Below are 14,341 nucleotides of genomic sequence, written 5' to 3'. Positions count from 1 at the left end.
CTTTGAAATTTTTCATTGAAAAATGGTAGGGAGTCACTGTAGGAAAGAGACGTGGAGTAAGGCATGGGGGGGCATCTGCTCTTCACAGGATCAGGGCAACAGGGTTGCTTCCTTTTGCCTCCTTTTGGATCTACTTTCTACAGCTGTCTGGGAGTTTCTGGTGGGCTATTTTAAAACAGGATTTGTGACTATGCTGACTTTTGTAGGTCACAGGTGACTTTACATTTTCTGTGGGAGGAGCTCCATCTCACCACAGTCTCTGCAGGGCATCAGAGGGAGGGCTCCTTGTAATAATTTCGAAGTAGGAAGGTGTTGAAACCCGCCTTTAGTAACAATGATATTGTCAACGAAGTCATTTTCCTTGTTGCTCATCTGCTGGAAGTTTAGAAACACATTTAGTGGAAACTATCACATGCCCAGCCTTTCCCCCACCCCGGACTCAGCCACTAAGAGGTGACCCTCACTCCAAGCCATGAGCAGATGGCTACAGACTTTTCTTTGCTGCCGTTAAAACCAGGGTGACCATCTGTCCCAATTTGCCTGGGACTGTCCTGTGTGACACTGGCTTCCAGCTCTGACCATGTGGCTGCCATGGTGACAGCCACTTGCCATTGATCATTATGTTAAATCCCACAAAAGATTCTCCCAGACACAGCTTCCTTATTTCTATTTGGCATCCAACAAGATAGAATCAGGCCAACCTCACCTCCTAGATGCACATAGACATTTAAGACTCGGAGCCGAGATCTTGTTTTGTCCCACTCCTAGCAGGACAATTTCTTGTCAGCATTCAAGAACATAGAATATTAAATATGCACGATTACTTTTTACTACACAAATGGTAACATAATAGGCTTGGGTCTCTTAAATTTTTCTATACTTAAAACATCCCAAGGTTGAAACATGTTTTCTTTCTTCCTTCCTTTCTTTCTTTTTTTGAAACATGCTTTCTTAAGAAAGGGAGTTATCATTCTACTTAGTTGACATTCAAAAAGAAATAGAAAATTTGAATAGACATATAACAAAGACAACTGTTAATTTAAGTTTCTCACGAAGATCCCAGGTCCTAATAAATTGATAAATTCTACCTGATATTTTAAGAATAAAATAACAGCAGTCATGCACAGACCTTCAGGACCAGGGCCAGAGAAGAAAGCAGCACTTCTCCATTCTCTGTGGTGTCAGTGCGTGACACCAATGCCAGACAGTGTCATCCCAGAGAGGAGGAATAGGATGAGCTGGAAGCATTCGTGAATATAGAGGCAAATATCTTTAACAAAATATTACCAAACCAAATGTGGTTACAGAGAAACAGCATTATATACCATTACTAATTGAAGTTTATTCCAAGAATGCAAGGTTGGTTTAACATCTGAAAATAAATGAATGTAATAAGTATATTAACAATACAAAGAACATTAAACATGTGAGCATATTGGTCAACCAGAAAAATCTATTTGACGTGATAGCACATCTATGTATGACAAAAACAATTCCACACCCGTGGGCATAGGAAATGCCTGTAATCTGGTAAAGAGTGCCTAATGACTCTTGTATCTAATTCATACTTCATTCATTCTGAATACTTTCCCCTTAAGATTGGGACGAAAGCAAGAATTTCCACTTCAAACTTCTATTTGATGTTTTACTGAAGTTCCAGACAATACAACACAGCAACAAATATAAACTAAAGACATAGATTTCAAAATGAAACCATATTTATTTGCATGGAACATGCTTCTAACAAATCTGTAAAAAAAAGTCTGGTAGAAATAAGATGATGAAAAAAAAAATAAGATAGCTCCATAAGGTGGTAGGATACAAAATAGATACAAAAATCTCAATTATATTTCTGTAAACTAACAATGAAGAATCTGAAAATGATAATAAGAAAACCATTCCATTTGAAATAACATTGAAAATAATAAAAATAAGGTAATAAAATAAGAGCCAAATTTGTATACTTAGAGCTAAAAACTATTGAGGGAGATTGAACACAATCTACATAAACAGAAAGATTTAGAATACTCATGGAATGGAGAACAGAACATTATCTTGAGAGCAAATTCCCCTAAACTGACCTACAGATTTACTGTGATCCCTACTGAATTTCTAGCAAACTTTTTAAAGGAAATATCAAGCCAATCCTAAAATATATATCAAAATTCAGAGGACTTAGAGTGGCCAAAATAATTTGGAAAAAGAAGCAGTAAATCGGAGGACTCACACAACTTGCCCTAAAAATTTATGACTGGGGCGTCTGTGTGGCTCAGTGGTTTCAGCCTCTGCCTTTGGCTCAGGTCATGGTACCAGGGTCCTGGGATCAAGCCCCACTTTGGGCTCTCTGCTCAGCAGGGAGCCTGCTTCCCCCCTCCCCCTCTGCCTGCCTCTCTGCCTACTTGTGATCTCTTTCAAATAAATAAATAAAATATTAAAAAAAAAACCAGAACATTTCATTTAAAAAAATCTATGACCAAGCTACAGGAATCAGGACAGTGTGGGACTGGCATGAGGATAGATGTATGAGCCAGTGGAACAGAGTCGAAACTCCCAAAGTAAAACCTGAGCAGCAGATGTTGAACAGAGGGAGGAGCAATTCAGTGTGGGGGGGGGGGGGATGAGAGTATTTTTGATAAACGGTGCTAGAACAACTGGATAACCAGATACAAAAAAAGAGTACAATACCCTATTTCATACCACACACACACACAGAGACACACACACACAACTCAAAATCAGTCATAGACCTGAATTTAAGAGGTAAACTTTAACACTTTAGGAAGAAAACAGAGTAAGCTCTTTGTGAGCTTGAGTTAGGCAAAGTTTTCTTTAATAGGATACCAAAACACTACTCAGCCAAAAAATGAAAAATTGGACTTCATAAAAAATAAAGCATTTGCTCTTTGAAAGTCACCATTACAAAAACAGAAAATGTAAGTCACAGGCTGGAATAAATATTTGCCAGCCATGTACTTGCATCTAGAATATATATAAAGAACTCTCAAAACTTAGTAAGGAAAACAGCCCCATTTTTAATATTAACATCTAATGCATTATTTGCCCCACGAGTACAGGTCTGTGAATTGTCAGGCTTACACAATTCACAGCACTTACCATAGCACATAACTTCCCCCAAGTCCATCACCCTGCCACATTGTCCCTAACCCCCTCAGCAACCCTCAGTTTGTTTCCTGAGATTAAGAGTCTCTTATGGTTTGTCTCCTCCACACCCCATCTTGTTTCATTTTTCCCTCCCTAGTTCCCCCAAATCTCCTGCCCTGCCTCTCAAATTCCTCATATCAGGGAGATCATATGATAATTGACTTATTTCGCTAAGCACGATACCCTCTAGTTCTATCCATGTTGTTGCAAATGGCAAGATTTCATTTCTTTTGATGGCTGCATAGTATTCCACTATATATAAATGGAATGCTATGCAGCCATATATATATGTATATATATCACATCTTCTTTATCCATTCATCTGTTGGTGGACATCTTGGCTCTTTCCATAGTTTGGCTATTGTGGACATTGCTGCTAGAAACATTGAGGTGCATGTGTCCCTTGGGATCACTACATTTGTATTTTTGGGGTAAGTACTCAGTAGTACAATTGCTGGGTCATAAGATAGCTCTATTTTCAACTTTTAAAAAAAGATTTAATTTATTTATTTGACAGACAGAGATCACAAGTAGACAGAGAGGCAGGCAGAGAGAGAGGTGGAAGCAGGCTCCCTGCTGAGCAGAGAGCCCAGGACCCTGAGATCATGACCTGAACCGAAGGCAGAGGTTTTAACCCATTGAGCCACCAAGGCACCCTATTTTCAACTTTTAAAAAAATTATTTATTTATTTGACAGAGAGAGACACACCAAGAGAGGGGACACAAGCAGGGGGAGTGGGAGAGGGAGAAGCAGACTTTCTGCTGAGCAGGGAGCCCATTGAGGGGCTCCATTCTGGGACCCTGGGATCATGACCTGTGCTGAAGGCTGACACTTAACCACCAGGCACCCCTATTTTCAGCTTTTTGAGGAACCTCCATGCTGTTTTCCAGAGTGGTTGCACCAGCTTGCATTCCCACCAACAGCGTAGGAGGGTTCCCCTTTGTCCGCATCCTCGCCAGCATCTGTCATTTCCTGACTTGTTAATTTTAGCCATTCTGACTGGTGTGGGGTGATATCTCATTGTGGTTTTGATTTGTATTTCCCTGATGCCGAGTGATGTGGAGCACTTTCTCATGTGTCTGTTGGCCATCTGGATGTCTTCCTTAAAACAGCTCCACTTTTAAAATGGGGGAAAGATTTTAATGGTCTCCACCAAACAGGATATATGGGTGGCAGATAGTCACCCGAAAAGGAGTGCCATGTCATTTACCATTCGGAAAATGCGAATCCATGCCACAGCCCTGCCCGTTAGCAGGACCCGGTGGGAAAGGCTAACGGTGCTGAGTGCCGGGGGGACACTGAGAAGCCAAAGCCCGAGGGGCAGCAGTTGGAAGTCACGGGGAACCGGAAAGTGATGCCTCTTCAGAAAGCCGCTGGGCAGTTTCTTCGAGCTCGGACTCTGCTCTACCATTTGCCCAGCGGTCCCGCCCCCTGGCTCCCACCAAAGAGGACCGAGGCTGCCTGTGCTCACGGGCTGCATGTGGGACGAGGGGTGCTGTCCCTCTGGGGGACCCCGGCCTGAGTCTCTGAGACAGGGTCACTCCACACTGACTAAAAACGGACTGGATTTTCTGAAGGACCGTGAGTATCACCTGCTTCCCCTCTTTGTTCATTTTCATTCATGCAGTGCGCAGACCGGGGCCAGAGCCCATCCGCACAGAGGCGCGTGGTACACTCGCCAGAGTCGTTTGATGTGTGTGAATGTGGGCTTCCTGCTCTTCGTAACTCAAATGACTTTGGAAGGTAATTCATCTCTGATGGGATATTTTTAAATAATGTGTAACGTCGTCACACTCAACCCTAACCCGGGTTCACCGCCTTGTTCTCTAGTCCGTCCACACCGTTAACTTCTGGACAGGAGGAAGTCAGAGCTCACTGATTGTGTCGGTCAGAGAACACGTGGGGAGTTGAGTCCGAGCCTCCTTAGGACGGCTCCTAATACCTGGTTTCACGTTGCTCTGAGAGCCCCAGAGCGCCGCACGCATGCACACATGCACACATGAAATCGCAGAGGCAGAAAGTGGCCCACGGTGAAGGTCACAGTCGAGGCTGCTACTCACTGTACAACACGCACTGTCTGCACACAGGACTGTGCTGTTGTGAAAAGTCACCGAGACACAGGAACTGGGCTCCCATTCCAGTGAGTGTCTTAGTTCACAGGGCTGTCGCCCCAAAGGGCCACAAAGTCAGGGGCATAAACCACCAGACTGTGGTCTCACTGTTCTGGGGGCCGGAGCCTGAAATCACAGGGTGGGCAGGGTCAGGGGCATGTCAGGCTCTCTCCTTGGCTTACGGATGGCAATTTTCTCCTTCTGTCTCCACATTTCCTATCTTGTCCCTTTCCAGCAAGAATAATTGAAAATTGGTGCACCAGGATCATAAATTTCCACCTTAAAAATTTTTCAGATTGCCACATTATTGAGTATTTATTTTAGAAAATTTGGCACTTATCAATATGCCCAGTGTGCAGGCAGAAGTCGTTCCTTCCTCTGTCCACCAGTGTCCGCTGCTGGCGTTTTGACTGGGGTCTTTCAAGTCTCCCACATAGAGTGTCTCCATGTGCATCACACACATAACTTTTTCTTTTAAAAAATTATAACCCTGTTGTGTACCTCCTTAGGGGCCTGCTTTAAAATTCCGTGTATTGTGAGGTTTGTCGTGTTAAAAGAAAGCACACCGAATTCACTGTCCCACCTGGAAGGTGTACCCTGCTTCTCATCACTGCGATCTTCTTGTTTAGACACAGTTTGGCCTCTCTGCCCCGAAAGCTGGGCGACTTGGGGGAGGGGAGCACTAACGTGTCAGGGAGCACAGGTGGCCTTACAGACCCCTGGACGTGGCAGGCGCTAACACCTGGGCAGCCGTTCTTTGCAGCAGGAAGCATTTCTAGGGTAACTGGGACTTCGTGCTGGGCGGGGCCGGTGGGGGCCTGGGTGTGCCCGCAGCCTTCGGGTCACGCCCACTGCGCAGACCAGAGCCCGCGCCTGCAGACCCGGCTGTCTACACCTCTTGATGCTCAGAGCTGTGTGTAAGCAGCTGTGGGTGCTTATGGAGTCACAACTCCATAACCGATGTTAATCGCAGGCGCATTTTAGAGGAAGCTCAGGGCCGGGCTCTGGGGGTCGCCATTGGCCTGTCTCATTTGCACAATCCCTTCTGGGCCACGTGCCTACCAGAGCACATTCCACAGGCGGCCCCACAGAAATGACCAGACGGAGAAATAGAGAGGGGAGGGGCCACACATCTGAAGCTAAGCTTCCAGAACTGTGTGGCACCTCCATCCCACCAGCCCTCGCCGGGGCCCGTCCTGTAGCCGCCCAGCCAGCGAGCCTGAGCAGGGGCTCCAGACGCCTGCTCCACATCATAGGCCCAGGACAGGGACATTGGGGCCCCGAGTCTTACAGGACAGCAGTCAATGTGTGGCTGCGGTTGCATTCATGCCGGGAGGTGCTGGAGACGAACGCACTTGTAGGCTCCGTAGGGACACTGACAGAATTTGTGTCCCCTTCAGCCTGCAAGTCATGGTGCCGGGCTGGATGTCTCCAAATCATTCTTCCTTGTGTCTCGGGGGCCCCTCAGCGGGCCCTGCTATGTAGTTCTGTATCCCCCTGGCATGGTGGCGGAGACCCAGGGCGCACAGCACCACCTGCCCGTCGTCGTTCAGAGTCCCTGCTGCTGGTGCAGCCCCTCCTCTCAGGGGGCGGGGGGTCTCCCAGCGCGCAGCAGGCCTGCGGGCTGTGGAAGAAGGGGAAACCACAGTAAGGGGCCCGCAGCATGCCGTGGCCAGCGGCTGTCAGCAGCTGTCCGCCTTCCCTTTCTTGCTGACGTGTGTCTCCACTTCCTCCTGCCCCATCCCACCAGAGTTACGTCCAAGGAGCTCCTGCTGTCGGATACACTCTCCCATCAGCTGTCCAGTACCGTGTTCCCAGAGAACTTGGGGCCAACGGTAGGTGAGGGGTGGCCATGCATGAGCCTCAAATACAGGAGGGAGAGCCAACGGAGGGTCTAAGCCTCCCCACAAGAGCTGGAGGGAGGGCAGGGTTGGCTGGTTGAAAGTAGTTCCAGCGTTCTTAGGGATGCAGCTCCGACAGGGGCAGAGGTGGGACGGGGAGTATGAGGGAAGGAAGGTGAAGACACAGAAGTTCTAAATTGTGGGGCACGTGTTTGAGGGAAACATGATCGAAACGTGGGCGTGACTGGAACAGAAGCATCACGTGTGCCTGGGATGTGTGTGGACATCTGCAACCAGCACTGTAGCCAGCTCCCGGTGGACTTGTGGCCTGTCCCCCAGGATCCCGGCAATCCACTCACTCCCACAGCGAGGGCTCCCCTGCTCCTTTCCCAGGTTAACATACACAGCCCGCTCTGTTTGTTAGTAGCTGGGACTCAGAGTTCCATGTGGGAGATGCCGGAGGCTGGTCTTCAGTGGGGACTGGGTGTGACTGGCCACGTCACAGCTTAAACCATGGTTAACACAATGGGGCACGACCCCTCCCCGCTGCTCACTCCCATCCAGCCTCCTGCCATACCTGGAGACCGTGGTGGCACTGCACTCCGTTCCATCGGCACCCCACCCTACCGTCCCTTCTGGGTGCCACACAGCTTCTTCTGAGTGGCAGGAAGGACAGTGTTCAAGAACAAAGTCATGATGACCAGGCAGGTACTGACAGCGTGGCCCACCTAGTTGTCGTGCGTGTCCAGATGAATGCATTCAAGCCCTCTTCTCCCAAGTCTGGCTCCCGAGCTCCCCTCCAGAATGCGTGGTAGAGCAGTCTCAGGGACATCTTATCCCCAGTCTCAGGTATCCAAGTCAGCCCTGACCATTCACGGCCATCCTGCTGGACACTATCCCTCATCACATTTAACTCCTTTGTGGATTATCTGAGACAGACCATCTTTCCCACTTTGATGCCAAAGATTGGATAAGGCTGGGCTCACCTCCTAACTGTGGGCAGAGCTTTGAGACCTCAATAGCTCAGACCCTACCCCCTCACACCCAGGAGGACGCATTCTCTTTGGCATCCAAGAAGGTAAATACCAAATATGCATATAGGGCTTTCTAATGCAACAGTAGTGACAGCATGGACTTGGGTCTCTTAAACATTTGTACACTTAATTCTAAATCTTCCAAAGTTGAAAAATGCATTCTCACTTAAGAAAGGTAGTTCCCTTTCCAGTCAGTTTGTACAGATTAGCAAACCTAAACAAATAAAAATAGAGAATCCCCAGCCCTGGTAGCTACACTGTTGAATTCTAAATTTTTATTCTAATTAAAAAATAACAGTTGTACACAAGCTCTTTCAAAAACAGAGGAAGGTAAACCCGTTCTGTGAGGCCAGTTTCAACCCGATACCAAAACCAGACAATGTCATCACAAAAGAATACAATGAAGCAAGATCCTTGAAGAAAATATAGATAGAAACCATTGAGTAAATATTAGCAGGCCAGATCTAGCAACACGGTCAAGTACCATGGCTATGTGAAGACCAGTAGATCTTATACAAAATATTAACAGTGAAGGTCAATAATAATATAATGATGTCAATTCAGAAAAAGGAGTTGCCAGAAAGAAACTCTCGTTCAGGAGCACCTGGGTGGCTCAGTCGTTAGGCGTCTGCCTTTGGCTCAGGGTATGATCCCAGGGTCTTAGGATCGGCCCCGCATCAGGCTCCCTGCTTGGTGGGAAGTCTGATTCCCCCTCTCCTAGTCTCCCTGCTTATGTTCCCTCTCTTTGTGTCTTCTCTGTCAAATAAACAAAAATCTAAAAAAAAAAAAAAACACAAAAACAAAAAACCTCTCATTCATGATAAAAAAAATATTCTCAGCAAATTAGGAATGAAGTGAAAAGATTTACATTCTGACAATGAACAGCTATGAAATACATTGCACTTCCTGGTGAAAGACTGAATACTCTCCCTCTTATGACTGGGGACAAGGCAAGGATGTCCACACTCACTACTTTTATCTAACATTGTACTAAAGTTCCAACCAGTGAAATAAAATGAAAAAAGGAATAAAGAATAGAAAGTTAAACTGTGTTAATCACAGACAACGTGGTTCTAAAACAAAACAAAGCAAGAAACTACTGGTAATAAAATAGCTTTGTAAGAATCAGCTGAAGAGCTCTCCAGTAAGCTCCAGGACATTTATCTTCAGTGTTACTCAGAACACATCTGAATTCCGCTACTGTCCCCACCTGGCTCCAGGAAACTCCGTGTGCCTCCAGCCATCTCTACAGCAAATCATTTCAGCTGTGGTCAAAGTCGAAATTTTTCAGTTGTGCTAGTTGACCTAGAAATGTTGTATGTAATTTACCATTTTCTGGAATGGAAACAGTTGTTAAAAAATAAATACCTTTTGGGGTGCCTGGGTGGGTCAGTGTGTTAAGCGTCTGCCCTCAATTTCGGCTCAGATCATGATCTCAGGATTGTCAGACTGAGCCCTGAATCAGGCTCCTCACTGGGCGTGCAGCCTGATTAAGATTCTCTCTCTCTCCCTCTCCCTTTGTCCTCCTCTCTCTCGTTCTCTCTCTCCTGCTCCAAAATATCTCTTTTGACTTTGTCTTATTAAAAAAATAGCAAGTTCAATGATATTTCTATATTTGGCAAAAATTAAATTGAAGGCAATATTAAGTATTCCATTAACAGTGACATTAAAAATAATAAATTTAACAAAACTGGAGTAAAAAATCCCAAGAGGGTCTATTTTTTAAAAAGGAAACCAACATGTTGATCATGAAATGTGTGTGGAAATTGAGAGGACCTGGAGTAGCAGAACAATTTTCAAAAGAGAACAAATTGCAAGAATTGTACAACACTGACTTCAAAATTTACTAAAAACCTACAGAAATCAGGACAGTGTAGTACTAGCATAAGGATAGACAAGTCAGTGGAATAGAATAAAAATTCTAGGAATAGGCCTTTATGTTTATGGTTAATTGATTTTAAACAAAGGTGCCAAGACAATTCATTAGAGAGAAATGATACTTTCAACAGATGGTATTAAAACAACTGGATAGCCATCTTGAAATAAAAATAACTTAATACCATACTTCAACTATATAAGTAACTCAAAATTGATCATACACCTGAATTTAGGAGGTAAAACTTTAAAACTTCTAGAAGAAATGATAAATTGTGATTTTGTGTTAGGCAAAGTTTTCTTTGATATGATACAAAAAGCACTATCTACTAAAGAAAAATATGGTATATGTAATTATTGTGAAATGTCAAATTAACACATCATCCACATCATCGTCTTACATAGTTACCTTTCCTGTAGGTATGTGTGAGAATGCTTAAGATCTACTCTCTTAGCAAATTTGATGTGCAGTTGCCATGATGTACATGATGATAGGTTTATTTTTAAAAGTCTTCCTTTGGTTAAATCTATTAATGAGCTTTTGACCCAGGAATTGTGCTCCTGAGAATGCAGGCTTCCTGGATTCAACCTGGCTCTGCCCGTAACCTTAAGCAGGAAACCTAATTTGTCTGTGCTGGTCTCCCCCCTCTAAAGGAGACAACAAAATTATCTCCCTATAAGGATTTTGTAAGGATTAAATGAAGATAACTTAGGAACCACTCAGTTGTTTAATATTATTACCTGAAGGAGTAAATTATAAATATGGACAAAGCAGACCAGATGGACATCACAGATATATTCAGAACATTCCATCCCAAAGCAACAGAACACACCTTCTTCTCTAGCACATATGGAACATTCTCCAGAACAGGTCACATCTTGGGTCACAAATCAGGTCTCAACTGGTACCAAAAGACTGGATCATTCCCTGAATATTTTTGGACCACAATGCTTTGAAACTTGAACTCAAGCACAAGAAGAAAATTGGAAAGAACCCAAATACGTGGAAGCTAAAGAGCATCCTACTAAGGAATGAATGGGTCAACCAGGAAATTAAAGAAGAATTGAAAAAATTCATGGAAACAAATGATAATGAAAACAATGGTTCAAAATGTTTGGGACACAGTAAAGGTGGTCATGAGAGGAAAGTATACAGTGATACAAGCCTTTCTCAAGAAACAAGAAAGGTCTCAAGTACACAACCTAACCCTACACCTAAAGGACCTGGAGAAAGAACACCAAAGAAAGCTTAAACCCAGTAAGAGAAGAGAAATCATAAAGATCAGAGCAGAAATCCATGAAATAGAAACCATAAAAACAGTAGAACAAATCAACGAAACTAGGAGCTGGTTCTTTGAAAGAATTAATAAGGTTGATAAATCCCTGGCCAGACTTATCCAAAAGAAAAGAGAAAGGACCTAAATTAATAAAATCATGAATGAAAGAGGAGAGATCACAACCAACATCAAAGAATTACAATTATAAGAACATATAAGAAACTATATGCCAACAAATTAGACAATTTAGAAGAAATGGATACATTCCTAGAAACATATACACTACCAAAAATGAACCAGGAAGCAATAGAAAACCTGAACAGAACCAGCAAGGAAATTGAATCAGTAATGAAAAATCTCCCAAAAAACAAGAATCCAGGCCAGAAGACTTCCCAGGGGAATTCTACCAAACATTTAAATAATTAATACTTATTCTTCTGAAATTGTTCCAAAAAATAGAAATGGAAGGAAAACCTCCAAACTCATTTTATGAGGCCAGCATTACCTTGATCCCAAAAGCAGACAAAGATCCCATAAAAAACGAGAATTACAGACCAATATCCCTGATGAACATGGATGCAAACATTCTCACCAAAACACCAGCCAATAGTATCCAACAGTACATTAAAAGGATTATTCACCACGACCAAGTGGGATTTATTACAGGGCTAAAGGTTGGTTCAACATCCACAAATCAATGAGATACAACACATTAATAAAAGAAAGAATGAGAACCACATGACACTCTCAATAGATGCTGAAAAGCACCTGACAAAGTACAACATCCTTTTTTTTTTTTTTTTATAACTTTTTTTTTTTTGAAAGATTTTATTAATTTATTTGACAGAGAGAAAGATCACAAGTAGGCGGAGAGTCAGGCAGAGAGAGGAGGAAGCAGGCTCCCGCCGAGCAAAGAGCCCGATGCGGGGCTCGATCCCAGGACACTGAGATCATGACCTGAGCCGAAGGCAGCGGCTTAATCCACTGAGCCACCCAGGCGCCCCTACAACATCCTTTCTTGATCAAAAGTCTTCACACTGTAGGGATGGAGGGCACATACCTCAATATCATTAAAGCCATCTATGAAAAACCCACCGTGAATATCATTCTCAATGGGGGGAAACTGAGAGCTTTTCCACTAAGGTCAGGAACACAGCAGGGATGTCCATTATCACCACTGTTATTCAACATAGTACTAGAGGTCCTAGCCTCAGCAATCAGACAACAAAAAGAAATAATAGGCATCCAAATTGGCAAAGAATAAGTCAAACTCTCACTCTTTGCAGATGATATGATGCTTTCTGTGGAAAACCCAAAAGACTCCACTCCAAATCTGTTAGAACTCATACAGGAATTCAGTAAAGTGTCAGGATATAAAATCCATGCACAGAAATCAGTTGCATTTCTATACACCAACAACAAGACAAAAGAAAGAGAAATTAAGGAGTCTATCCCATTTACAATTATACCCCAAACCATAAGATAACTAGGAATAAACTTAACCAACAAGGAAAAAAATCTGTACTCAGAAAACTATAATGTTCTTATGAAAGAAATCAAGGAAGACACAAAGAAATGGAAAAAACATTCCATGCTTATGGATTGGAAGAACATATATTGGGGAAATGTCTATGCTACCTAGAGAGATCTACACATTTAATGCAATCCCTATCAAAGTACAATCAACTTTTGTCACAGAAATGGAAAAAATAATCCTAAAATTTATATGGAACCAGAAAAGACCTGAATAGCCAGAAAAATGTTGAAAAAGTAAAGCAAAATTGGTGGCATCACAATTCCAGACTTCAAGCTCTATTACAAAGCTGTCATCATCAAGACAGTATGGTCCTGGCACAAAAACAGGCACGTAGATCAATGGAACAGAATTAGCCCAGAAATGGACCCTCAACTCTATGGTCAACTAATCTTTGACAAAGCAGGAAAGAATGTCCAATGGAAAAAAGACAGTCTTTTCTACAAATGATGTTGGGAAAATTGGAAGACCACATGCAAAGAAGAATGAAACTGGTCCATTTCCTTATACCACACACAAAAATAACCTCAAAATGGATGAAAAACCTCAATGGGAGAAAGGGATCCATCAAAATCCTTAAAGAGAACACAGGTAGCAACCTCTTTGACCTCAGCCACAGCAACTTCTTCCTAGAAACATTGCCAAAGGCAAGGGAAGCAAGGGCAAAAATAAAGTATTGGGACTTCATCAAAATCAAAAGGTTTTGCACAGCAAAGGAAACAGTCAAAACCAAAAGACAACCGACAGAATGAGGAAGAAGATATTCTTCTTCTCAAAAGAAGTTCTCAAAAGACAAGTTCTCAAAAGAAGAAGAATATGGGAGAAGATATTCGCAAATGACATATCAGATGAAGGGCTCATATCCAAAATCTATAAAGAACTTCTCAAACTCAACACCCAAAGAACAAATCAAGAAATGGGAGAGGACATGAACAGACATTTCTACAGAGAAGACCTCCAGATGGCCAACAGACACATACATGAAAAAGTGCTCCACGTCACTCGTTTTCAGGGAAATATAAATCCAAACCACAATGAGATATCACCTCACACCAGTCAGAATGGCTAAAATCAACAAGTCAGGAAACAACAGATGCTGGCGAGGATGCAGAGAAAGGGGAACCCTCCTACACTGTCGGTGGGAATGCAAGCTGGTGCAGCCACTCTGGAAAACAACATCAAGCTTCCTCAAAAAGCTGAAAAAAGAGCTGCCCTAAGACCCAGCAATCGCACTACTGGGTATTTACCCTAAAGATACAAACGTAGTGATCCGAAGGGGCACGTGCACCCGAATGTTTATAGCAGCAACCTCCACAATAGCCAAACTATGGAAAGAACCTAGATGTCCATCCACAGATGAATGGATAAAGATGTTGTGTATATACACAATGGAATACTATGCCGCCATCAGAAGGAATGAAATCTTGCCATTTGTGATGACGTGGATGGAACTAGAGGGTATTATGCTGAGTGAAATGAGTCAATCAGAGAAAGACAAGTGTCACT

At 43.3% G+C, this 14,341-nt stretch overlaps 1 protein-coding gene across 3 annotated transcripts in view; it reads left to right on the top strand.

Annotated features, from left to right (window-relative positions):
• The window catches only part of ZDHHC11 (zinc finger DHHC-type containing 11), a 55,836-nt gene that overhangs the window by 28,831 nt on the left and 12,664 nt on the right, over positions 1–14,341 (top strand). For all 3 annotated transcript variants that reach the window (XM_059173563.1, XM_059173566.1, XM_059173565.1), the window contains exons 8-9: positions 4,791–4,906; positions 7,025–7,109. In XM_059173563.1, coding sequence (XP_059029546.1) covers positions 4,791–4,906; positions 7,025–7,109 — 201 coding nt within the window. The remainder of the gene's footprint in view (positions 1–4,790; positions 4,907–7,024; positions 7,110–14,341) is intronic.

Source organism: Mustela lutreola, chromosome 5, assembly GCF_030435805.1.
Source record: "Mustela lutreola isolate mMusLut2 chromosome 5, mMusLut2.pri, whole genome shotgun sequence".
In the NCBI taxonomy this organism is placed as follows: Eukaryota; Metazoa; Chordata; class Mammalia; order Carnivora; family Mustelidae; genus Mustela; species Mustela lutreola.
The sequence above is the reverse complement of the archived record's forward strand: the minus strand, read 5'-3'. Positions and strand labels throughout refer to the sequence as shown.